Raw genomic sequence first — 24,414 nt, forward strand, 5'->3', positions numbered from 1 at the left:
ATACACACGGTGTATGAAAAGGTATCGATACAGTTTCGGGATATCGTCGGGCGATCGTTTCGGTACGGGCGATCCTCCATGTTGATTGGTGGTAAATCGAGTTTTACAGCTCAGATCCTGGACCGTCTTGTAAGCTTAAATTAAACCAAATTCTGTTGTTGGGGCTAAACAGCTTGGCTTTGGCACAGCCGCACTGTCCGCCGCACGCTAGTCCGACTCGCTAGTTGCTTGGTCTATCGGGCTAGCGGATCTCTAGCGTGCAGTGGTGAATGGGGACTGCTCCGTAATTAGGATACTAATAGTGAGAATATTATTAATAATAATAGACCTTGAGCGGAAAGCACGGAGTGACTACTGGGGAACAGATTCCAGTGGTGATTGATTAGCTTGAGCACGAGAACTGTCTCTTCTGAAGGCATTGCAGCAATCTCTGGCTCAATTTTCCAACACAACAGAGGAGAAAGGTAGAACAAAAGAAATGAATTAGAATTGGAAGATTAAATAAACGATAGGAAAGATAGATAGATGGATAGATAGATAGACAAATGAAAAGAGATCTATTTTGCATCGCTGCCCGCACTCGCCTCGTACAGCCCCCGGAACAGGCTGGGTGGCTGCAGAGCGAGCAACTCCCCCGGCGGCGCCAATTCCACCACTTCCCCGTCGGAAATCACAGCTACCCGGTCCGCATCCAGAATGGTTGAGATGCGGTGGGCGATGGTAATGATCGTTCGGGAAGCAAAGTGCTTTCGGATGATTCCCTGCACCAACTGATCCGTCTCCCAATCCACACTGGCCGTCACCTCGTCCAGAATAAGGATGGATCCAGGGCGAATCATGGCTCGAGCCAGACACAGCAGCTGCTTCTGCCCGACGCTGAAGTGATCATCAGACAGTGACACGCTGATTCCGCCCAGTGCCTCAACTGCTGCCCAGAGCTTGACTTCTTTGAGGACGTGCTCGATCTCCGGGTCCGTAGCGGTGCCGAAAGGATCGATGTTCTCGCGGATCGTACCGGAGATGAGATGGGGAGACTGTGTCACGCAAACGAGGCGCGTGTACAGTTGCTCTCGCGGGATAGTGCTAATGTCAATGCCATCGATGACGATGGATCCAGCTGAGATATGCAGGTGCCGGAACAGCGCAGAGACCATCGAAGATTTGCCGCTGCTCAAGTCAGTCTTGGATTGCCTTCACAAGTAGAAAAAAGTAGAGAGACTGGTAACCTACCTGCCACTTCTCCCACAAAGAGCAATCTTCTCCAGAGGCTGGATGGTGAGATTCAACCCTTTGATCACCGGCTGGGACGAGCCCTCGTACTCGGCTATCACATTTCGAAACTCAATCTGACCCTTCTCAGGCCACGATGGAGGGAGATCAGTGAAAGTGCCCTGGTCCTGCTCATCCGATGGTGTATCCTCGGCAAATGAACGGATACGTGCCACTGCACCAATCGAGATTTCCAGCTGCGTCCAGTTGGACAGCAACGTCTTGATGCTGATACTGAATTGGACGATGTTGACCAGCGCAATACCCAGGAACCCGGCGTCCACATTCCCTTTCATCTTGATGCCGATAGCCACCACAATTACCGCAATGGCCGCAACTACTAGATCCAGAACAAGGTTAAGCCAGCGCTGCACACAGAACAGCAGGTAGAAGGGTCTTTGAGAGACGTCGAATGCCTGCCGATTGCGCCGCTCAAACTCATCTTGCCAGCCAAAGGCGCGGATGGTTACCAGGCCGGACAGAACCTCGAGGAACCTCGAGAACAACGGGGCTTTGGCTTCAATGTCCAGTAGTCGGAGTTGCCGTGCAGTGCGGAGATAGAACTTTTGCACAAGGTAGAAGACACCTATCAGGGCTGGTAGAGCGATGCCAATGTACTTGGATGCAATGGCGATAATGATCAACTGTGCCACGCACATGATGAGCTCGACAGTAGTGTTGAAGAGAGCCAGTGGCAGCTCCATGTCCGACAACTGCAGATCCTGTGCGAAACGATTGATGATGCTCCCAACATCGGTTGTGGAGAACAGCTGCAGGGGCGCATTCAAAATAGTGTTGAGTAGCGTATTGTGAAAGCTGGTAGAGGCTCGAGGAAGCATGCGTTCGGTCAAATGCCTACACAGTTAGTAATTTCAACCACCAAGGGATTAATACAAAGGCCATACCAGACTGCCATAGCAAGCGACACGATAGCTACTCCAGCCAATGCGGCATAGATCCCCAAAAACTCTCCACGATGGCTGACCGTATACTCGTCCCCTTGATGCAGCCACCACTTAACCACAAATTCTACCCAACGTTAGCAACTGTATATTGTGACGAAGGAAAGGAAAAGAAGGAGACTTACGAGGCAGACTCAGACACACGACAAAGATGGCACATGCCACAGCAAACATGAGCGCATTGCCCGGACGGACGGCGCGGACATAATACTTGTAGACGGTCATATCTCCCGTACGTCTTTCGCTTCCTTTCGGCGTTTCGACCATTGAAAGAGGTCGAGATGATCCCAGTGTAGTCTCAACGGGCGCCTCCTCGACCTTTTCGGTCTTTACGCTCCAGGGGCCTTCCATTGTAATCTCCTTGGCTAAGGCGTGGACATCATGGAAAGTACCTTCATCTGTGAGATGTCCGTCCCTGTCCAGGACAATGATGTTATCCGCGTATGAGATACGATGTACTGACTGGTCAGAAGATATTTCTTTCATAAAATATGGGATAAGAGACTCACCCGCATTGGTAGCCAAAATCACTGTTGTGTCCCCTTCCTTCAGCAGTCCATTGGGGCCGAAGAGATTGTTGAAGATGCGCTCCTCGGTCTTTGCATCCAATCCACTAAAGACATCGTCGAGAAGGAGAAGTTTTTCCCGAGCATAGATCGCTCTTGCGAGTCCCTAGGTGGCAGTCAGCAACGATTTAGAAGACAAAAAGATCCTCCTGCACCCACCAGTCGAGCCTTTTGGCCACCGCTCAGCGTCATACCACTATTGCCGATCACCTCTTGGTCCCCGTGGGCAAAACCCATAATATCCTCTCGTAGCGCACACGCCTCGATAACCCGGTCATACCAAGCTTTAGCAAAGAGATTGGTTCCAAGGATATTCCGTCGAATTGAGTCATTGCTGATCCAAGGTGACTGGCTACAGAAGCTGATCTTGGGAGCAGCAATATGAAGGAGACCTTCGGTATGGATTGTTTCATTGAGAATGGCATGCAACAGTGTCGTTTTGCCACACGCCACAGGTCCAACGACGAAGTTGATGGTTGAAGATACGACTTCGAGGGAGATATGGTTGATGACAAAAGGTTTCTTGTCGTCCCAGCCGGCGCTAAAGTCGCGTATAAAGACAACGGTGTCTCTTTGTTTCTCACCAAATCCAGGATACGGGAGAAGCGGCTGCAGCAAATCTGTGCTTCTGGTACTTTCTCTCTGGAGTTCGCGAATCGAGGCAGCGGGTTTGGACAAATACTCCCCAATGCGCTGGATTGCGCCAATGGCAGATACAACGCCAGCAATCGCATCCAAGATCAAGGCCATGGGAGTTTGTAACAATGCCAACAGGGAGAGCGAAGTGTAAGCTTTGTCGTAATTCAGCACCGGGGTTCCGTTACGAATCGCTAGAAGAGTGTACATGGTGAAAGCCAGCAATGGCCCCGTGGCAGCGGTAGTAAAGGCTGGATAAGTCAGTGATCGCTCGTCTGAGGAGATTTGGAAAGCCTACCGAGAGTCACGATGAGAATCAGCGCCTTCTTGAACGGCCGTGATTCTGATATCTCCTCCGATCGCAAACTCTGCAGCTTCTTGGCCATAGGGTTCTGCAGTCCACTCAGTCGGATCTCTCTCATACTTTTCAGCATTTCTGAAGTGGCTTGAACTCGCTTCTGGATGCCTTCGAGCCAGCGACGTTGGCGGGCGCCCATAGTGCTGGCCACTCCGAGACCAAACAAACTGCACACTATCCCGTGTTGTTTAGTATCCTCTCCCATCCATCCATGGTCCGGAGAATAACTTACAAACAAAAACACCCGCTGGAGCGGCCGCTGCAACCCCGAGCTGTCGCTGTAACAGCCAAAGGGCAAGACCGACGTCGATAGGACTGGCCCAGATTTCATGCAGATACCGCAGCCCGGAAGTGATACGCTCAATGTCCACGCTCATCAACGTCAACGCAGCCGAATCTCGGACAGAAGCAACATCCAACCGCAGTGTCTGAGTGTAGACTAGGGGAACGAGACTACTTCGGATCATGGTGATGAGCCGGTACGTTTTATGCTGGTTGTTGGCTGTGGTTACTGCAAGGCCGAGGTAGATGAGTACCGTCGCGACAATCAAGCCGGTACCGTAGGAGTCCGTCAGCGAGGTCACAGGCTCCGTGACATAGGTGACGATCCGGGTGAGCAGGAACGGCTGCGCGAAGGTGAATCCGGTCAGGGCTATGCGAGGCAGTACCGCAGCGAGGATCCCCCACCGATGATGAACGAGGAGAAGCATGATCAAGGCAGAGGATGTCTTGGAGGGCACTGGAGAGGAATCAGTTTTGGTTCAAGGTCTGTCATCGGGATGAGGATAACACACGAGCCTCCCATTTTCTTGCAAATATGTCGCTATCGCTCTGATTGTTCACCCGGTCATCGATGGCGATGAGTTTCTCAACCTCCAGGATCTCGCGGAACCCTTGCAACAGCAATGGATTCAACCACCAGAAGAAGTTTCGGTTGAAGACATTTCCTGTCGTCTCTCCGGACAGCGGGTCGCCCGACTCAGCCAAAGCTACCTTCCGCTCCAGACTCTCCAGCACGAATTTGACTAGGTCGACAGCCAGCCCGACGACGAAGACGGTGAAGAACGTTTGAGTCTGCACTGCCCATATTGTCCGAGCGCGGACCGCATCAAGAGCTATGGTCAGTCCGAAAAAGAGACTAAGCAGGGTAGATGGTCGGGGGGATCGACAATGTTGCCAATACGACAGACTAATGGCAGCGATCGAGGCGGCTGCGGAGAGACTGGCCGCGGCGATTGTCGCTCGTGTCTTGGGAATTTCTAGCCCGGGGACAATGAGAATAATGAGAAGAGAAATCTTGATTAGACTAGAGATCAAATGTGATAGCTGTATACATAGTGAGTTGGTTTAGTTGGGGTCTGGATCTTGAGGGGTTCCTATATGTTCTTACCAGCTTGGCGTATAGAAGAGGGCCAGGATTGGAGCCTTGGGCTCGCTGAGTAGTTAGGCGATACAGTCGCACCGGCAAGCACAAGAGCAAGGCGCTGCAAGGGGCGATACAGAAAAAGGCTTCCTCAAACAGTAGGGTAAAGTCGAAGCCATTGCGGCAGTCCGAGGCCACCGAGGGACCAAAGACATTTTCGGCGGCAATGGAACACATCACCAGGACTCATTGGATAGTGGGGTTTTAGAGACAGGGAATACAGAAAGGAGGCTGGCAGGAGAGAAATCACTTCAATTTTGATCTGAATTGCATACTAAATCTTACATATATCACGGGATTACTGCTGATGCCACCGCAGTAGTGTGGAATGACACCGTTGGATTCGCTCCTAGTCAGCAGCCATGGCCGTGGCGAGAGGATTGGAGTAAGTAATATTCTACCAATCCCTACCGAGGAGGGTATTGACAGTACTAACCATGTTTCTGTCTCAAATCTCAATTAGCCAAGGGGGTGTGCTAATGGTAGGTAGTAACCTCTAGTGCTTACTTCTCTCGCTCAGCTGGCCCCGAGGTTGGACCGTCAAGTAGACTAGTTACAAACTCAAAACAATGGATACAATCCCCATACACTGCTTAGACAAGAGAGATACTCCGTACTTAAATACAGAGAAACGACATATAGTACTCTGTTGAGGAATAAACTGTCTAGACCCATACCAAGACTCCTAAGATTACGGTCCGATGGCTGTGGCTGAACCCGATCAGATCGGCTAATGTCAACTCTTTGATGTCCAGGTGGAACTTGCTAACCAGAAGCATGATAGACTGCTGGATGCATCTTTCCCTTTCACCGGACTCAGTCAGATGAATCCAGGAGCCTAAAGAACAGGCCAATCACTGCCAGCGCCACAATGCCTGTAAACGCGCAAGAACAATCTCAGCCCGACATCACTAAGAGAGAGCCACTCTGACTGGCTCAGACGGAGTATTATGAATGCTGCAAGACTCGCTTTTCTCTCAGGCAACCAAAATATCCGTGACAGAATCCGGAAATAGAATCAGGAGGTGGGACAGAGCGTCTTTGTTGTTGAACAGCGTCAATGTCGATCCCAAACCACGAAAGTAGCAAGGATGGTCGAATGTGCATTAAAGAAAAAGGTCTGCCCCATAGCATGGCATGTTGTACACAAATTAAGCTTGTTTTCCTCGTCCTGTCCATCCCTTGATTGCAGTCTGTCCCTACCAGTTAGTGATCGACAGATTCGTCCAGCCGGATTCTTGAGGTACGCGGGAGATAGAATAACCTCACGTCCGTCACAACATGCGACTTTCACATTCATTACTCTATTCTTTGCTGGTCTCGGCGATTGGCGTCCATGCGTCTCCATCGCCTACTCCAGTTCCCGATCCAACCACCCTCCAGAAACGAGCGGCAGCAACTGATCCCTATGACCCTCAAATCACTCTCAATCTCGACCTCCCCCCCGTCTCAATTCCTCCTGTGACGATTCCTCCGGTTACCATTCCCAGCCTCACTTTGGATTTGCCCACTAACACCTGTACACCTACCATTGCGCCCGATAAAAATGGGTGGGTTCCACCAACAGAGTGCAACGCGCTCTACCTCTACTACCCGTCCTTCGGTGCGGCGATTGCCTTCTCCTTCATCTTCGGGGTGGTGATGATCGCGCATTTTGTCCAGGCCACCATCTACAAAACCGGCTTCGTCTGGGTGATCCTCATGGGAGCGACGTGGGAGTGTATTGGATTCGTGGTGCGAGTGTTGAGTACTCGGGACCAGCAGAATTCCACGCTGGCCTTGATCACCCAGCTATTTATTCTCCTGTCTCCATTGTGTATGTTGTCGTCTCTGCTCTGCTTACTGCCATTTATTGACGAAATTCGAAACAGGGGTGAATGCCTTCGACTATATGGTTCTGGCGCGAATGATCCACTTCTTCGTACCCGAAAAAACCATCGGTATCTTCAAGCCCTCACTTCTCGCAACGATCTTCGTCTTCCTAGATCTGGGATCTTTCATCATTCAGTTGATTGGAGGCAGTATGGCGGGACCAGGTGTCTCCCACGATCAGCAGATGAATGGTATTCACATCTATATGGGTGGTATCGGCATCCAGGAGTTCTTCATCATCCTCTTCCTCTTGATCGCGATCCAGTTCCACCGTCGGATGCTGCATCTCGATCGTATAGGGCAACTCGTCGGGCCTAAGACGCAGTGGAGAGGACTGCTTTACGCTCTCTACTGCAGTCTCCTCTTCATCACCGTACGTATTATCTATCGATTGGTGGAATTCTCCTCAGGCAACGACGCCTCCAACCCCATCCCCTATCATGAATGGTATGTGTACGCCTTTGATGCCGTTCCCATGCTGTTCGCCATTGCCGTCTGGAATTTGGTACATCCGGGGAAAGTCCTGCAGGGTCCCGATGCGAAGATGCCACCCAGTGCGCTCCGCAAGATTTGCTGCTGCACTGCATGCAGGAAGCGAAAGCACAAGGATATGCAGAAGATTCCTGACTCAGATCCGTCCGGCGGCGATGAGATGCTGCCTCTGCGTGACCGCGCACCATCGCCCTACCGGTGATCTTTGAACCTATGGCGACAGACCCTTGGTTCAATTCTATTTGTTTCCCAGCTTATCTATCCGTTTATCTTCAAACAAATATCCTTGATCGGGAGTTCTTCATTTTTTCATTTTTTCTTTTCGGTTATCTTTTCATCATGGGATCTTTCACTTCGGCAATAAAAAGAGAGGCAGGGAAGGGTTTGAGACCCGCTTTTGGTACTATATTCTGGTTTTTCTCACGGGGCAAGCCCTTCATGATGTATATCTATGGAAAACATTAAATACTATCTGACAATGATATGATATGACAGTCTATCGGGCATGGTGCTTAAAGGTCTCCATAGCAACCGAAGATCGAGGTTGATTCTCCGAACTGCGCAGGCAGTGTGTCCAGCCCATGGAAGAATCGGGCCACCTCCAGTCCTCGCTCTTTCTGGCTGGCGAATACGTTCAACGCTTCTTGGGTCGACTTTTCACTTGCTCCTTTCCCCTCCTTCTCCGAACCTGACCCTGGAGCAGGATGAAGGCCGTTATGTATCAGGACATCCTGCGGCTGTACGGTGATACGTCCATCCTTGAACACATATCTGCTAAGTGAAGAAGCAAGAATGACTTTGTTCGGGTCGAACCCTGCTGACTTCTGATCCCCGTGCAAGGACCTCATCACGGCCTTGCCAGTTCCGGCTTTCACGAAGTAGCTCACAACGTATAGCCATTTCTCATCCCAGGCAAGAACGCGAGACCAGATCTCGTACTGCTGCAAGGGCTTAATCTCTCGTTTGAAGACGCAAGACACGCCACCTAGTGCAATATTCAGTGATCTTTCTCCCTGCTTCTTCTTCTTCTTCTGTTCAACTTGTGTTTCCGCGGCAGTCGACTCCCAACGTGGAAAGCCTCCAAATATCCTCAGAAGGAGCTGAGATCTGTTGATATCCAAGTCGGAGAAGAAAGTGCTGTTGGACTTGTGCATGTTATAGTCGCATTCTATCGGGGAGTTGCGATGGGTGGTGACCAGGTAGGAGAAGAGACGAGGTGCATCTTCTGAGACGGTCAATAGCCGGCCATTAGGTCCGTCATTCTTTGGCTTGTGGTCGCCTGCGACATATTGTGTGAAGAGGCCTTTGAATAATCGCACCTATGAGGAAGTGCAAGGGTCAATCGCCGATCAATGGATTGAAGGTGAGACCGCCTCGTTGTTTCAGATCTATACTTACATGCCAGAACCCGGGGACCCCCTTCAAATTGACCAGGATGAGTCCTGTTATGGCAATGGGAAGGATATATTGGGCATATGGGGAGCTGCCCGCTCCGGCATCCAGGCCGAGTGTGCTCAGGATGGACATCTGCACGACTTTGCGAAATAGCCAGCAACACAGGGATCAACAGGAGACAAAGCCCAGGAGGACCATGAGTTAGGCTGTTGGAAAGCTCAAGTTACCGTCCAAAGCAAAAATCTGCTCAGCTCTTCCAGTTCTTTGTGCGGCTGAAAGGGCCTGCGGAATCGAAGGAGCGATCTCAGTATGGGCATCTACTTGGTGGTACCTTAACACGGACGTGATCCGAGTCTAATTCAGCCATAATTTCGAGTCTGATCCTGGCGTCTTCCGTAGTCTTTTCTTGTTGTTGGCTTTTTCTTCCATCCCGCAGTCTCTTTCCAGATTCAGAATATGGTGAATTTATTGTTCGATAAATCAAATACCGCCGGGGAAATTCATGTCGTATCGTTGTATCATCGTATCAGTGTATCGATGTATCACTGTATCATTGTATCATTGTATCGTTCCAATACAAAACGGACGTGAGGTATTGTCTGTTTCTTACGAAACACTCTGTTTGTCAGTAATACATACCGAAAAACTGGGCTGTATTCATCCCCTGGTAAAACATGCCTGATACACCGCATAAACTCTGATATACTTCAGCTTCAATATCGCTTCCAGGACACACATCCACCTTGGTGGATGAGATTTTAGGGCGTGCAGAAATTCCCCATCCTCGAGCAAGACCATTGGCGCAATAGAAGCAATCTAGAGCATTACCTGCATCCTTTAGACTGGGGGCCAAACCCCTCAGGTTAACTTGTTCCATGCAGTGGCGGGGTTGGTTGCTTGCGATAGATTCATGCGAACCATCAGAGTCACATCGTGGCCTTTCAACGGAGGAAAGAGCCAATTTCGGAGTTCCGAATACAGTTTTTCCTGTACCTATCTCGTCTGTCTCAATTCTGTCTCGGAGTTTTTTGCCGTGATTGGGATTTACCGTTTTTGTTTGCCGCAGCATCTTCCCCGTCCTGGAGAGGAAATTCCCTTCTTGTCGTTAAGCATCAAAGGCCCATCAGGCTTAACTAGTCCAGAGACAAGTACTCCGTACTCCGGATTAGGCTTTGGCTTGAAGTCTGAGATGGCTCTCAAGATCCATCTATCCACATTATTACCACATTATTACTTTGCCGTGTGTGTCTGAGCTGTCTATGGTGTGTCGCAACGCGAACAAAGCATTTCCACCATTACTCAGCAGCCTTCAAAGTAGAGTGATATTCGCTCATGCTGAGTAATGTCGGTCGATTGATCAGTAGCTGCATAGTGAGGGATGGACCTTGAAGCGTCATGAACGATGTGTAGTTCACTTGGTTATTTCTAGTTGAAGATCGTCAAGTACGCAGTAATGGGCCACAATAGGCTCAATTTTTATATGTCCAGACTGCTGGTAGTCCAAGTAGTCTTAGAAATTCAAAATCTATATAAACGATATCCAACGATCTGACACTGTCGATCTCCTGGTAGATCGAGATCCGACGTTCTGATATGGCTTCAAAACAGCCAAAAGAGGAAAGATCGGCCCAATCACGATAAATAAACAGCTTTCAATGGCTTCCGATGTGACACCGCGTCCGACAAGCACAGTGATCTGCACTTAGCATAATCTTTCTCCACTGCCCGATATGAACGAAAATATGCGCTAGAATGACAATATTTGCAGATTCGCATCATCACTGTCAAAACTTGAAGCAAATATCGATATTTAGACCGCTCGATAATCCGAGATGAGGTGGCATTGGTACGTTCCCCGTAACACAGTATCTAAACTCCCCAAATCACCCAAATCAATAGAATATTTACAGCGACTCTCGCGCTTTGCCAGTGTTTTGTCTCCCGGCGAGATAGGTCGAGTTAACTAGCCTTTGAACACAACTACCATGTCTCAAAGTGAAAGCCCGACGATTCTCATTGTGAGGTGAAAACGTCGATTTTAAATCAATTTCAATTATGCCCACGTATGGGAACAGGTTGGAGCCGGTATTGTCGACCCAACACTCCCGCAGCCTTTCGGCGGCATGGGACTGCCTTGATCTTCAAACCCGGCATATCAGCCAAATTCCGAGCCCAGGGCTGTTGGTCGGGATGCGGTACGTGGTATTCCCTTTATCAACGGAGCCACAGGCAAAGTTGAGCAAAGTCGAGGATGAAGTGCCGAAAAGTAAGAGACTGCGACTTCGCCGCGATGAGGTCAGAATGGCCCTGCTGGAGGGTTTGAATGTCCAGGTATTTCTGAACGATCTGCTGTTCACTTACTGCCTACCGACTGAGGCATTTAACCAAGAGAATGGCCGCTATGGGACGTGTCAGTGACAACGTTAGGCTCGAGTTCTCGAACGGCACAACTGCGACTGGATATGTTCTTGTTGGCCCAGATGGCACTCATCGCTCCCGCCACACACATACTTTCTAAATTGCGTCTCAATATGATGGGCATCACCTTGTCCGAGACTGAGGAGCCGGTCTTCAAGCTTCGCGATACTATATAGATCCGCTGTACTTCTTTAGTACTCACTCAGACACTAGTGCGTATTCCATTCGGTTTCTACTTGGGCCCTACGGACTTGCCGACTGCCTCAAGCAGGCTGTGAATGCAGGAGCATCCGTTGAAGAGGCCGCCAACGGCCTATGACAAGAAGATGCGTCCTTGAGCCGTGATGCCGGTTAAGACAAGTAGGCAGGCAGCTATTGATGCGCACACATACAGCAAGATCGACACAGAGTGCAAGTTTGCTTTGCTGGGCGAGAAGCCGGTGTGAATGCAGATCTTGTCGCTTGGCTTTACAACATTCACCATGACTTGGGGGCCCTGAGATTCTTGCTCATCTATTACTCATGACCTTGCTGCCCATATTAAGCAGAGTCATGTAGCTTAGTATCACCTATCAGTGCGATCATAGAGACCATGTCCACATTGCTCAGAAGGAATACCATCGTGCCCTAAAAGGAGATTGAATATATTCTTGACGCGCCGTCCTCAAGGAAATTGAGTTGTAATGAATATGATGATCGACTATTTTTGTAGTTTGAAAATTATTGAAATGTGCAATAGCCCTGTCCCTAGATTTCTCGCACCATTATTTTTGAACGCCGGTATCGACTTCCCAGTATGGTAAACAATGTCGCTTTTGATGGCTATTATAGATTTTCAAAGACGAGTTTTGCTCATATATAACGCACAATTGAAACTATAACTGAGACTTTTGAAACAGATTCGCTTCGCGTCTGAGGAGCTCACGAGCAAGCCATGATGATTGGTATCAACCAAGTGCCACTGGTAGGCTTCTGTCCTCTTACCGGAGATGAGAAAATATGCTCTCACGACATTCTTCGTCGATCAAGGAGATCAGATCCTGTCCCCAATCTAGTAAGCCGTACTCCGAGGGGGTCTTGCGGTCTTGGTTCCAAACGGGGTCCCATTTGAGCCTCCTCGTAGCATCTCACGTTCTTGATCCGAGATAAGAGAGCCGTCTTTATTGGGCGACAGATAGAGGAACATTAAATATGTGCCACCGATGACCCCGAAGATGCTCATCAAGGCGCGATTGCGGGCTCTACAGCCTGGTTAGCGAACCTGTCGGTTGAAAGAATATATCGCATGATCGCAGAAACAAGAATAACAGACTGGACTGACGGTCTGGAAACTTCTCTAAGTTCGGCGGCTACGGTCATATTGGATTGCAAATAATCTGCAGAGTTGATATATGTTGGATGCTGGAATGAAGTCGAGGAGACGTTATCAATGAAGGCGAATGACATCACCACTGCATGTTTCAAAATCGGTTTGTTTGGGACACAATAACAAATCAGCCGAATGAAGATTATTAACACGACACGGTGAAAGAATCCGAGAGGGGGGAATCATGGATTCTATTGTCTGTTGAGTATTGATTGATAGGCCATAAAATGATGGAATGCTGGAGTGCCGTGGCTTCGACATTCCACAGCACCAATTTAGATACTGGGAAATACCAGACCAAGCAATCTATTCATCTCGCTATTTGGAATCATAATTTGCCAGACCGTGACAACTGAAGAAGTTGGGCGAATCCACTTATCGTCCCCTTTTTATACATTTCCCAGAATGCCGGCATGTCTTTTGTGGCTTCTGCCAGCTTCCGTAATCCAGTAATCCCCCTTTCGGCATGAGTAACTGGGACATGATCACCAGGGACATTCAAAGACTTATTGAATACTTCCAACGAGATGGGTCCCTTGTACCCTGTGGCCAAAACCGCAGCCGCGACTAGATGTGTGGGCATATACCCACCTCGTGAGGATTCATAAGGATACAGCCGATGGCCTCGCGACCATGGCAGCAGTGGGGGAATCTGAGGATCAGACGGAGGCAGAAACGTTGTTGGATCCATCAGCTCTGCGTCTCCAACCTGGAAGAAAAAGATGCGGTCACCAGGGACAGACGCTACGAGACCCGCCAGCGATGCACAGAGAACATCAACCGACTCTTCGATAGTCGGATATATGCGGCCGTGACCTGCGGGATTGTACGGATCTGCCCATTCCACAGCGAGTACATTGAACGCGTCAATAATCAGACCAACATTGGGTCGGTTGGCCATGCGGACGGCCTCCCATGTCGAAGCCCAGGTATTGCGCTGAGCCCATGACAGCCCTTCATATCCAATCTTCAGTAACGGCCCGCTATCTGCATCGGAAAAGGCTTGCGCCATGTCCCCCAGCTCAGCAAGATCTCTGGCAACGGTTCTGAGATCCGAGGTGACCCCGTCGTCCGTGCGAATGTTGGCGCACATGAAGACGAGGTCGGTATCGAAGGCGCGCATGAAGGGGAATCGCTTCGCTACCAGATCCAGAGCCGCCCGACGCTCAAGTGGATCTTTGATGCCTTCGATAGTCCGCAGCGGCTGTGTACACGAAATCCTCATGCCCAGAGATTTGACAAGATCTCCCAATTTCTTTGCGACTCGCAGATTATCCAGGGTTGGTTCCCAGAGCTGATCACCGGGAAGGCCATGCTCTTCCAGATACGCTGCCCAGCATTCATCAAAGAGGTCGATCTGTTTGAACCCGGCTTTGGCAGCTTCCCGTAGTCGGGGCTCAAGTTTATGGTGGATGGCGTTTCCCAGTGAGAGCGTGGCGGTTCCGAGTGGATTCGCGATCGACGAAGGGGGCCACGAGGTGAGCATTTTGATTGCTATACAATGGCATGAATTGGCTTGATCCCCCAGCGCAATCAAGATAGAGTCATTGCTTCAAGATATATGGAGCCTCCCACAGTTGCTCCGGCCACTTAATTTAGCCTCCGACGGCAAAACGTTGTGGCAGAACGCTTTTCCCTAGATTTATTCCACTATTTGAATGTAGATGCACATGTTCCTGTACTATCATGGAGGGATTGTTCTCCTTCTATATCCAGATGAAGGTCTTTGATCTCTCCATACAGCAACATATATCTAAAGCCTCATCGGGGCCATAACCGATTCCTATCGCTGAACATCATTGCCTCGGCATTTACCATATTCGGAAATTCCTGATCGATCATGAAGATCCCAACATCTTCTCATCTGCTTTAGTTCCTTCAGGGGGAAATCACCATTTTCCATTCCACAATACCAGATCAATCTGCCTACAAAACAACATGATTCATATTCAATCCTCGCAAACTACACTAGGAGGCATGGTGTCAAACCAACAGCCACGCCGCGCGTCAGCATGACACGGTAGGTCCAGCGACCTGTTTTGGGGAATCTTCAAGGCATTTCTAACACACGTCCATAAGGACGAACCGTAAAATGGAACACGCGGGGCGGGAGGCGCAAAGAGCGTATCGTCTTCGCTAGCACTCTCTGCTTGGCAATTTGAAAACATTCGAACAATCTAAGCTACGCACGTCTTGGGCACCTGTTCCACTGGTATGATATATCTTCAACCCGAGGTCTTCATTAATATGGCATAAGCTTAGTATTGAGGGAGGTTGGGATCGACTCGCCACTGATTCTGTGGCAGCGGATGGATATCTCGGTTATAGAATGTGGTAGGGCGGATACACATGGTTACAGTTTGCCTATCCATGAGGCTGTTCTGGATGTATGCTATGCTATCTACAGATAATCATATGATATTCCCCTCCTCCGGCGCCCTATATACTCGGCTTGTCATCTAACCGCGATATCACCCGAGAAGGAGTGAGCCGGGGTGATCGGGTCGAGTATCATGAACTATGAAGATACGCAGCGACGACACCGCCCCATCCTCCCTGGTTGTCGCTTTCCTTGGCTGCTACCACAGTATTCTCGAGAATAATATTGCTGATGGCCTTGACGTTCGTCCCGTACAGATAGACCGGTCCGTTGGAGGAAAGGATGCGGATAGCGTTGGCTTGACAATCCCCATTACAGGCTCCGCCGTTATTGAAGAAAGCCCAAACACACCCGCCGTAGAGGAAGAGGTTCGTTGATCCCCGAATGCGCTCAAACAAAGCCATGCGGCATCCCGCATCGCCCGCGGCACAGTTGCTAAAGTTGGGATCGGAGGCAATCAGATTCGAGGACCAAGGTGTCGGGGCGAGGTCAGGGCTCCCCCATCCCTGCCAGTACGGCGTTTCGCTCTGCTGGAAGGCGGAGAAGACGTTCTGCGCATTCTCAAAGTTATATTGATAGAGCGTGTGGTGTTCCATGGCGGTTCCCACTAGCCAGGTGCCCTTGGTGGCTTCGACGAGGAGCCCGCGTCCTGTCGCGATGGTGGTTGTGTCCGGGCTGCCGTCGAGGTTGTGGTCTGCGGTCCATCCCCACATGTTCTCAATGTATGCGGACGAGCTGCTCGTGAGATGCATCAGACCCCAGGCGGCTTTACATTCGTCGGGGGTTTTGTAGCAGTTGGTCTGGACTTTAGAGCCCACCGCGCCGCCGATCCGGAAGTGTGTGTTCCAGAATCCGACATCTCCGGGGTTTGCGCCAGCCATGTTAACTTCCACCTGCGCCTCGGTTAGCAGTGAACAAGTGACCAGGATCCCATTCGACCTACCAGTTTGCAGCCTTGTAGGACATCGGCTACCGTAAATAGCATATCCGTGAATTGGGCCACACCAACATCGCCAGCGTTTCCTACTTTCACCATCGCTCTCGGAGCACTCGGGTTCCAGAAATTGGACCCCGTAGCACTGATGGCAGAGGCATATGCATCACCGATGATGATCGAACCAGGTGGGACGAAAACCGTATCGGTTACAATGTATGTACCCGCAGGGAAGTAGATAATCTTGCAATGGGCATACTGCGCCAAGATTGCGTTGATATTCGCAGTATCGTCGGTGGCGCCGTCGCCCATAACCGGTAGCCCGCTGACACTTTTGATGTTGATGAACTGGTTGGACGAGTACTGGGCGTATGTCGGTGGCTTCATGGAGAAGTAGTTGCTGTTGGCACCCACAAGAACATTTGTTCTGGGCGTGTTTACTTGGGATCCCTGTTGATATGCAGGGGTGGTGCTTCCACCCGAGTACTATGTCGCAATTAATACTGGCTGAACGTTGGGACTGACGGGACTGGAAGAATAGACTTACTTGGTTACCATGTACCCATGTGTTCGTGACCGAGCCCGAGAGAACCGTGTTGCCATTGAGGGAGACGGTGCTGCCACTGTTGGTGCACTGCACATTGTCCAGGATGATTGAATTCTGAGCTTTTCCGCCGGCATTTGACGAAATAACCATATTGCCCAGGTAGTTGGCGCTGGAATCGATGACCGTCAGGGATCCAGAAATCCCGCTCGCATCAATTCCTGTCGCGCCGTTCTGGAACTGACAATCCAGGCAAACCAGCTGGAAGCCAGCGGCTTTGATGCCGACATTGGCACCGTTGATGTTGATGCCCTTGAGGATCCATTGCTGACCGCTCAACTGCATGCCGACACTTCCTCCAGAGAAAGTCAAGTCATTCTGCGGATATCAGCTAACAGTTTTCCAAGGGAGATCTCAGACGACACACCAGAATGATATTGCTGTTGTATCCAAATTGGGTGGTGAGACCGACGTGATTGGAGAAGTTGGGCATTCTAAAGACAATATTCGTGAGCTGTGTAGCCTGGGAAACAGTCCAGTCCAGCAAGGTAATGGAGCTCGAAGTCGCGATGCTTGTCGAGTCGATAATCACGTTCTTGAAGCCAATATAGAAGTTGACGGTGCCTCCCTGGTTCGGATCTTTCCCGAAGATGATATGATCGTGGGGGAAATTGGCACTGGCTTTGAGAACAGGAGGGTTCAGTGCATCACCGACAAGGACGGTTCCAACGTATAGCTGCAGACTGCCTTCCAGGAGATACGTGCCAGCAGGCAGGTACACGACAGCCGGCTGGCCAGTGGTTCCCATGGAATTGCTAGTCCGGGCAGGACCATTGGAAGCGCCAGCTACCGGGGTTAGCTTTTCCTATATCCAATATCCAGATACGCATGGCAAGGGTCTAGCATACCATTGATAGCGTTTTGGATAGCGGCAGACGCATCTCTGGTACCCGTGTTGTCTGCGCCGTAGTCGGTCACGACATTACGAAAGACGCGGTAGTTGTTCTTGTATGTTCCATCCAGGAATGACGATTGCCCATTATGAGCAATGGTCTCATACCAGAACTTGCTAGGGCTGTCTGGAGTTGGTCCACCACAGCTAGCCCGAGTGGTAACTTCCCGGCCTGTCAGGTCTGCAGCCCCAGAAACTTGAGCCAGCTCAACCCAGGGATGTGCCGTCTGATTCTGGATGGAGAAAGGAATGCCCCTATAACCGGTTAGATGCAATCCACATGCACCAGGGGGGGGGACTTCTCACTGTTTATGAGGGACATAGTCGAGGGGTGGAACACTTTGCTGAACATCGAACTTAGTAGGGCTAGTTGGCGCTCGAGGATGATGGTGGGAAGGGTGACTGGACGAAAGATCGAAGAGAGAGAGACCACACAACAGGAACGAGGCAATCCTCGCCATGATTACAAGATGGGCGGGAAAGAGGGTGTCTCGATCACTGATGGTCACAGTATGAACTGGGACTGGGATGCGTTTATATGGCAGACTAATCTCCCGATCTACGCCAGATATTCATTCACTACTGAGACAGTGAGGGAAAATAAGCACTAAACCGCCATGGCATCCGCTATCGTCCGCAGGTACATTTCATTTCCCCGGGCAATGATTACTCAAGTTATATTAAATGTGTCTCTCAGGGGCATGTGCATTATATCGATTCGGCTAATATGCTGCTTCCCAGTCGCTGGGATTCGGTGAAGAACCCCTTTTTAGCTGCTTACGCATAATCCTTCGCCCTGTAATCAAAACACATAAGCATTAGCAAGACTGCGGGCGTTCCCTCGACGTTCACCAGGACGGACGTCCGCAGCTGGAGTATTGGAGCCCCTGATAGGTTTTGAGATGGGAAAGTAAATAGACTTCATCATGAGATATGAATACTTGACCTTGGGTAATAGAGAAAAAGGATATGGGCAACATGAGGTGGATAAGTTCAAGTCGTGATCAGGGAAGGGAATAAGCTCAATTAAGGGATCCAATGGGGCTACTCCCGTGCTCATACCAATCATGGCAGATTGACTTTCCGATTTGCTTTTCTATTTATTTATGCAGTTGCTTATGGTTAGTCTCTTCTGCCAGGATGGTGGGCGCGCAAGGATATATATATACATGCGATGTCTCTCTCCTTACTGTCGCATTATTAACCCAACGACGAAACTGCAATACGATATCCCCATCCCCGAAAATACTAACCTGAATGACATAGTTCCATCAATTATCGATTATTGAGAGATCTGTTTCTCTGCTAAAGATGATCTTTCCGTGATCTTCCCTACTATACTTGACTATAGCGCCACCCGGCGGTCCGCGGGAATCAGCCAAGAAAGACTGCGACAAAAGCGACATACAGAGTGCAGACACCACGATGGCCATATATATTTAGCAGAAGTGCATCAAGATGCAGAGGGCACAGCGTCGTCATCGAAAAAGAAATATTAACCAATAATCTACTGGACGATTCGCAAACGACAAACCAAATGGTCGCCAACAGCAGAGGTCTCATCAACGGAGCCACCAGGGAAACAAAACCTCACGGATTATCGAAGGGGTGATAGCCATCCATTATTGAGTGCTAATCACAATGGAACGGCCGTTCTAGTTCACGAAATATCGCGCTCCTCAGCATCTTCGGCGTGATCGCTGGGCAGCTGGCTTGCGTTCCGAGAGCCGTCGCCAAGCAAGAACGAGCCACTGGTCTCGCAAAAAAGAGGTCGCCACGATGCATGGAGCAGTCGACGAGCAAGTAGGACGGTGTCCAGACCATCAGCCAAGAAAGTGACGGGACTACGGAGTATGTTGAGATGATGTGTCGCTGTTCCCATGGTTGACCTGTACATAGAACGGAGTAATGTGCTTTCGTTCGGAGTTTTGAATCTACTATCAGATTAGGCAAATCTCGCCCATCGGAGTCTCCGGGACTCAGCTTCAATCTCCGAGGATCCGAGATTTCCTTTGTTGGCGGGATGATCATTCTCATCCAAACCATTGTATTGGGATAGACTCATAGACTATTGACCAGCATGCAAGGGACATCCTGGAATAGGGGAATTCGCCTTTCTTTGTTGTAGAAATGGTTAAAAGGGCAGCCTGGGTGACGGAATCATTGCGTCTCCAGCCCAGTTCAATATCAAGTTTAAATCTTCCTTCCTCCCACATTACTGAAGACAAGACATCCAAGAAACAACATCCCCAACATGGACTCCATCATCTTCAACCACGCAGCAGATGTCTCGCTGCATGCACGCATCTCCCGCCCTTCCGTCGATCACCACAAACCCCTGCTGGTCTTCCTCCACTACTGGGGCGGTTCCTCCGCGACATGGTACAAGCTGACATCAGACGATTCAGCCACCTCGCTAAGTGCCCTCTACCCGATTCTGGCCCTCGACCTCCGCGGCTGGGGGAACTCCACCGGGCCCTCCGACGGGGAAAGCGCCTACGCCATCGCGCATATGGCCACCGACGTCGCGGCTGCCCTACAGACGCTACGCGCCGACCGTGAGAAGAAGGATCTGCTAGAGCATGGGTTCGTCCTCATCGGGCATTCCATGGGCGCCAAAGTCGCCATGGCAACGCTCGCGGAGCTTCCGTCTCCGCTTCTCCAGGCCCTGAAGGGTCTGATCCTTGTGGCGCCCGCGCCCCCCACCGCCCTCTCGATGCCCCTGGAAATGCAAGAGCAGCAGAAGAGCGCATACGCATCTCCTGACTCGATCCGCTGGACGGTCGAGAATATCCTCGCTAGACCGGAGAACTTGAATGAGCAGGACATCGACATGGTGATCGAGGACAGTCTGAAGGGCAGTTGGCTGGCCAAGAAGGCGTGGCCCGGTCGCGGCATGCAGGAGGACATCTCCGATGCGCTGCAGGATGCTCTGTCCGCTATGGATAAGGATCGACTGCGCGTTCGCATCTTGGTCGGGGACGGTGATGTCGTCGAGCCAAGGGAGCGAGTCGACAAGGAAGTCCGGCAGTTTCTGGCAGATACGGGTGTGCAGGTGTCTTTGAGGACCGTCCCTGGGGTGAGGCATCTGCTGCCGCTGGAGTGTCCGGAGATGATCTATAAGGAGATTCGGCTGTTCTGATCCTGCATTCGTCGGGCAGACAGCCGGGCTGGTTTGAGCGTTAGGAACTCGGCAGAGTAAATCTACAGGGAATATCGGTCGGGTTACGGAGTTTCGGTTTGATGAATTAACTTGGATAATAATAATATTGAAGAAAGTTAAAAACAAAGTCATTGACATGTTATTCTCATTCATTATTCATACATCGTAATTGTCTGCCCATGCTTCCTATTTGGCGGATTTTGAACGCCATGGAGAAACCCCAAGACCTTGCAACAATCATAACGCAGAGTGACCTTGCACACACGGAAGTTGGTGCCTCGCATGTCCATGGCCAGAAAGGTTCCTTCTTTGTCTCCATGATGCAGGTCCATGACCCATGCTGATTTTCATTGGCCTAAGAATAACAACCGGTCAGTGCTTTGTGGTCACTAGCGTTGGGTGTTTGAGTGGACATACGAGATCTCCCCCTTCGCAACTCAGACATGAGCGCTGAATGGGGATGCTATTGAGCTTTAGATACAGATCGCTCATCTACTCCAGGCACGAATGGTTTATTGTCTACTACCAGTACCTTACAGTGACTGGGCTGTCTACAGGACAACCGATTTTCCAAACACCAACTAGAACTCCTTCTGTAGCATCTTAGGGACAGGAAGTAAAGGCGCATCTGGCCGATTTAGAAAACAACTACAATGTCCAATGGGTGTTGTCGGTGATATTGACATGCATGTCTTTGCTTCTGTGACGAACTAGTATTCACCAAACCATCATCAGAACCGTGTTCACTTAATACCTATCAATGGTGATAAGACTACGTTACCACCCCGTTGCCTCCGGCGTAGGCACCGCCACCGCTGACTCGGGCACCGCCGTCGCAGCCATGACTTTCGCCTCCCCCACCGGGGTAGGCAAGACGACCGTGGCCGCCGTCAACGGCACCAGAGTGACGGGCGGGATATACCAATGCGCATCGCATTTGGTCCACAGCGGATCGATTGCTCTGACAGCCTCCGGCAGATCCAAGAATGGCATATAGTCATCTCGAATCATGGTGCAGGACGGATCGTAGATCGGGCATTGCGAGCCCCCTCGGTATTGCGGCCAAGGAATCAGAGGCATGGTGTAGTTGCCGACCTCCTGTGGCATGAACTCGGCAAAGTTAAATGGGTATGCTGTTCCGATAATTGGATACTTGGCGTTCCGATGACTGCGGACCGAGGAAACGCTGACGGGGTCCACTGAGATGATGGCGTCGGTGTGATATTCACCACATTGGCTGCCGGGATGCGCACGGCGGTTACTCCAGGCGTATATGGATGTGAAGGAGACGTAAATACTCGGGGAAATGAACGTGTTCCCGTCGACGACCGCTGTATTGGGCCCGGATCCGGTCGGTGTGGCGGGGATGGTGCTGCCGTCCTGGTGACAGAGATCACCGCTGGCGGTCACCACAGGCCAGTAAAACACGGTAGCTGTGTCCGGGAGGAAGTGGCAGGCGGTGCACGGATCTTCAGGGTATGTTCGTTGGGTCGACGGACAGCTCCATGGGTCGATAGGGCTGTTCGTGTCAGCGGTAGACACGGTGGTGATCGAATTGTAGTATTGACTGCTGCGACTGCTGTAGGTTTGCCAGATGGGAATACACTCTTGCGTATTCAGGGTGCAGTCAGGGGCCTCGGGCTCCCGATACAGGCTAACGATGTTGGTATACGTGGCCGTGAGTGTGCTGCATGGTCCTGTGCCGGGATAATACGACGTGACGGTCTCCCGGGGTCCGAGGGCTCGTGGAGTGCCGTCACACAGAGTAGTGACTGGTCCCGTGTGGTGATCATCCCAGCCTTCCAAGAAGGTGGAGGTTCTGCAGGCCCCATCGCTGCTCGGATAGTAATCATAAGACGTAGTAGTGGCTGTTGGGCCAAGTGATTGAAGCTCAGTGGATCGGCCAATATACTCGACCCATTTGGCGTTGCAGGTCACAGCAGCCGCGTCCGGTCCAGTCGTGGGTCCATAGAAGTAGTCGGTGTAGGTAGGCCAGAAGATAGAAGTGTTATCGATGATCAGCCACTTGCCACTGGTCGACGTTGTCGGTGTTGCCGGTGTTGTCGGTGTTGGCTCACTGGTGGGTAAAGGACTCGGACGGATGGTGATTGAGCTGGCAGTGACGGCCAGGCCGAGAGCTACACATCTCGTCAGTGTACGCCTACCCATTTGCGACCTTTACCTACCGGCATGGCCTTGTAGCACAAAGAGCATGAGCGTCGGAAGCATGGTGCTAGAACGTTCAATTGCTTGCGACTGACTTCTACCCCAGATGAGAGAGAACGATGATTTTATACCCATTCCCCCCGCCATTTCTGCAGGGGTAAATCCTGATGTGACCATGATCTGATAGTTAGCTGTTGGTGTACAGTGTGATTGGGCTGCAGTTCTAAAATCTCACTTCTAAAACATGCAGCCTTCTCCACGGAATCATTCGATATCAATACCCTGCCAAGTCTCTTCCTGCAGATCTGAGTCAGTAAGAAGAACAACATTGGCCAGGATTCACTCTGCCTGCAAGTGATTGTTTGTGCAGCGGAAGCAAAAAGCTGACAGGTCTCACCTTAATCATGCCCGATCCCCGTCAATTGATTACTGAGCAACGCCGTATCCTGTGTGATACCTGCTCTTCGTGCATGATTCCGTAGGTGACCGTCGTGGGATTCTTTCTATGACAAAACGAGTCAGGTTGCATCCAGTATTGGGTTGAGTAATAGAGAGCCCAATCGAATTAGACAGCTAACCATCGAAAGAGCATAATAAGAAGGTCTTCTTCTCCCCGTGATTGGAATTATTTGTGGCGTAGCTGATCTCACTCAACATCTGGAAAGTTACTTTTTATTAAGGGTCCCTCTATCAGCATCGAGGGTTCTACAATCAGGTATGGGGAAATCTGCAATGGAGGACTATGAGGCAGGATGTTTATATGCAATTAGACGTATCTCTACGGCGATCCTTAGCTCATAGTTCTAGCCGTAACTCTAATACATATACCAATGCCCGCTGAAGCTTCTGACAGTATGTATGATTGATAGCTTAGATAGCTTAGATAGCTTGGATATGTAGGATAAACCATGAAATCATGTGGACTCGGCCCAGGGAAACACCGACTGAATGGGAACGAATCTACCACTTACATGTCTGCAAACCAATGGAGCCCCGTATATCTAGTTTACCTGGCTACCATTCTTTTGAGGCCGTCGGACTCGGACATGATTACCGGATTGAACGAGCACCCTTTGGCTGTTTCAACCCAATGGCATGTTGCGTCTTTTTAAGTACGCTTGACTAAGTAGCAAACATGCCGTTACGAAAGGAGAAAGATGCCCCAGTTCTATGAGCGCTCCGTCTTTCAACTTCTCCACAGCCATTGACCCCAGGGATTTGAGTCAATATGCGGGGGCATAATCGTCAGAGATGAGACAGGCAAATCAAAACAGCTAAGCTCGACCCCAGACACCAGCAAAATAGCCAATCAACTCTGTTCACTTGAGGTTTGAATAGTGGGGATAATCTCCACGTTGGGGATTGCCGGAGTTCTGGTCCGCCCTCAGACTGTTCTTTTCCTTTTTCATCACGGAGGTTTAGCAGTGGCGCCCTTCTGCAGACTCCAGCAGTGCAATTTCAATATCCATTCCCACCAACGGCTCGCTATCATGAATCTGCAAGCATATCTGGGGTATA

General features: G+C 50.4%; 7 protein-coding genes across 7 annotated transcripts, besides 5 other annotated features; 2 read left to right on the forward strand and 5 right to left on the reverse strand.

The window, feature by feature from the left end:
• Positions 1 to 515: 515 nt before the first annotated feature.
• Positions 516 to 547: a microsatellite.
• A 10-nt stretch (positions 548 to 557) lies between these two features.
• On the reverse strand, positions 558 to 5,391 carry ACLA_093800 (putative ABC transporter; the record flags this gene model as incomplete). The annotated part of the gene is made up of 9 exons (XM_001273106.1): positions 558 to 1,167; positions 1,231 to 2,124; positions 2,175 to 2,298; positions 2,357 to 2,903; positions 2,957 to 3,684; positions 3,732 to 3,965; positions 4,024 to 4,530; positions 4,586 to 5,117; positions 5,182 to 5,391. The coding sequence occupies 9 exons, from the start codon at positions 5,389 to 5,391 to the stop codon at positions 558 to 560; spliced, it is 4,386 nt and encodes a 1,461-aa protein (XP_001273107.1).
• Positions 5,392 to 6,495: 1,104 nt separating this feature from the next.
• On the forward strand, positions 6,496 to 7,780 carry ACLA_093810 (RTA1 domain-containing protein; the record flags this gene model as incomplete). The annotated part of the gene is made up of 2 exons (XM_001273107.1): positions 6,496 to 7,030; positions 7,086 to 7,780. 2 exons carry the CDS (start codon positions 6,496 to 6,498, stop codon positions 7,778 to 7,780), a joined length of 1,230 nt encoding a protein of 409 aa, XP_001273108.1.
• Positions 7,781 to 8,090: 310 nt separating this feature from the next.
• On the reverse strand, positions 8,091 to 9,105 carry ACLA_093820 (acyl-CoA thioesterase; the record flags this gene model as incomplete). Its single annotated transcript, XM_001273108.1, has 2 exons — positions 8,091 to 8,897; positions 8,977 to 9,105. 2 exons carry the CDS (start codon positions 9,103 to 9,105, stop codon positions 8,091 to 8,093), a joined length of 936 nt encoding a protein of 311 aa, XP_001273109.1.
• A 373-nt stretch (positions 9,106 to 9,478) lies between these two features.
• Positions 9,479 to 9,540: a microsatellite.
• Positions 9,481 to 9,532: a microsatellite.
• A 3,545-nt stretch (positions 9,541 to 13,085) lies between the features above and the next one.
• On the reverse strand, positions 13,086 to 14,243 carry ACLA_093830 (sugar phosphate isomerase/epimerase family protein; the record flags this gene model as incomplete). Its single annotated transcript, XM_001273109.1, has 1 exon — positions 13,086 to 14,243. One exon carries the CDS (start codon positions 14,241 to 14,243, stop codon positions 13,086 to 13,088), a length of 1,158 nt encoding a protein of 385 aa, XP_001273110.1.
• Positions 14,244 to 15,268: 1,025 nt separating this feature from the next.
• Positions 15,269 to 18,028, reverse strand: exg9 (putative exo-beta-1,3-glucanase; the record flags this gene model as incomplete). The annotated part of the gene is made up of 6 exons (XM_001273110.1): positions 15,269 to 16,030; positions 16,081 to 16,557; positions 16,619 to 16,993; positions 17,043 to 17,461; positions 17,524 to 17,822; positions 17,874 to 18,028. The coding sequence occupies 6 exons, from the start codon at positions 18,026 to 18,028 to the stop codon at positions 15,269 to 15,271; spliced, it is 2,487 nt and encodes an 828-aa protein (XP_001273111.1).
• A 1,793-nt stretch (positions 18,029 to 19,821) lies between these two features.
• On the forward strand, positions 19,822 to 20,709 carry ACLA_093850 (alpha/beta fold hydrolase; the record flags this gene model as incomplete). The annotated part of the gene is made up of 1 exon (XM_001273111.1): positions 19,822 to 20,709. The coding sequence occupies one exon, from the start codon at positions 19,822 to 19,824 to the stop codon at positions 20,707 to 20,709; it is 888 nt and encodes a 295-aa protein (XP_001273112.1).
• Positions 20,710 to 21,507: 798 nt separating this feature from the next.
• Positions 21,508 to 22,959, reverse strand: ACLA_093860 (uncharacterized protein; the record flags this gene model as incomplete). Its single annotated transcript, XM_001273112.1, has 2 exons — positions 21,508 to 22,868; positions 22,917 to 22,959. The coding sequence occupies 2 exons, from the start codon at positions 22,957 to 22,959 to the stop codon at positions 21,508 to 21,510; spliced, it is 1,404 nt and encodes a 467-aa protein (XP_001273113.1).
• Positions 22,772 to 22,801: a microsatellite.
• Positions 22,960 to 23,760: 801 nt separating the features above from the next.
• Positions 23,761 to 23,790: a microsatellite.
• Positions 23,791 to 24,414: the final 624 nt, after the last annotated feature.

Source organism: Aspergillus clavatus, genomic scaffold (assembly GCF_000002715.2).
Source record: "Aspergillus clavatus NRRL 1 1099423829798 genomic scaffold, whole genome shotgun sequence".
Taxonomy (NCBI): Eukaryota; Fungi; Ascomycota; class Eurotiomycetes; order Eurotiales; family Aspergillaceae; genus Aspergillus; species Aspergillus clavatus.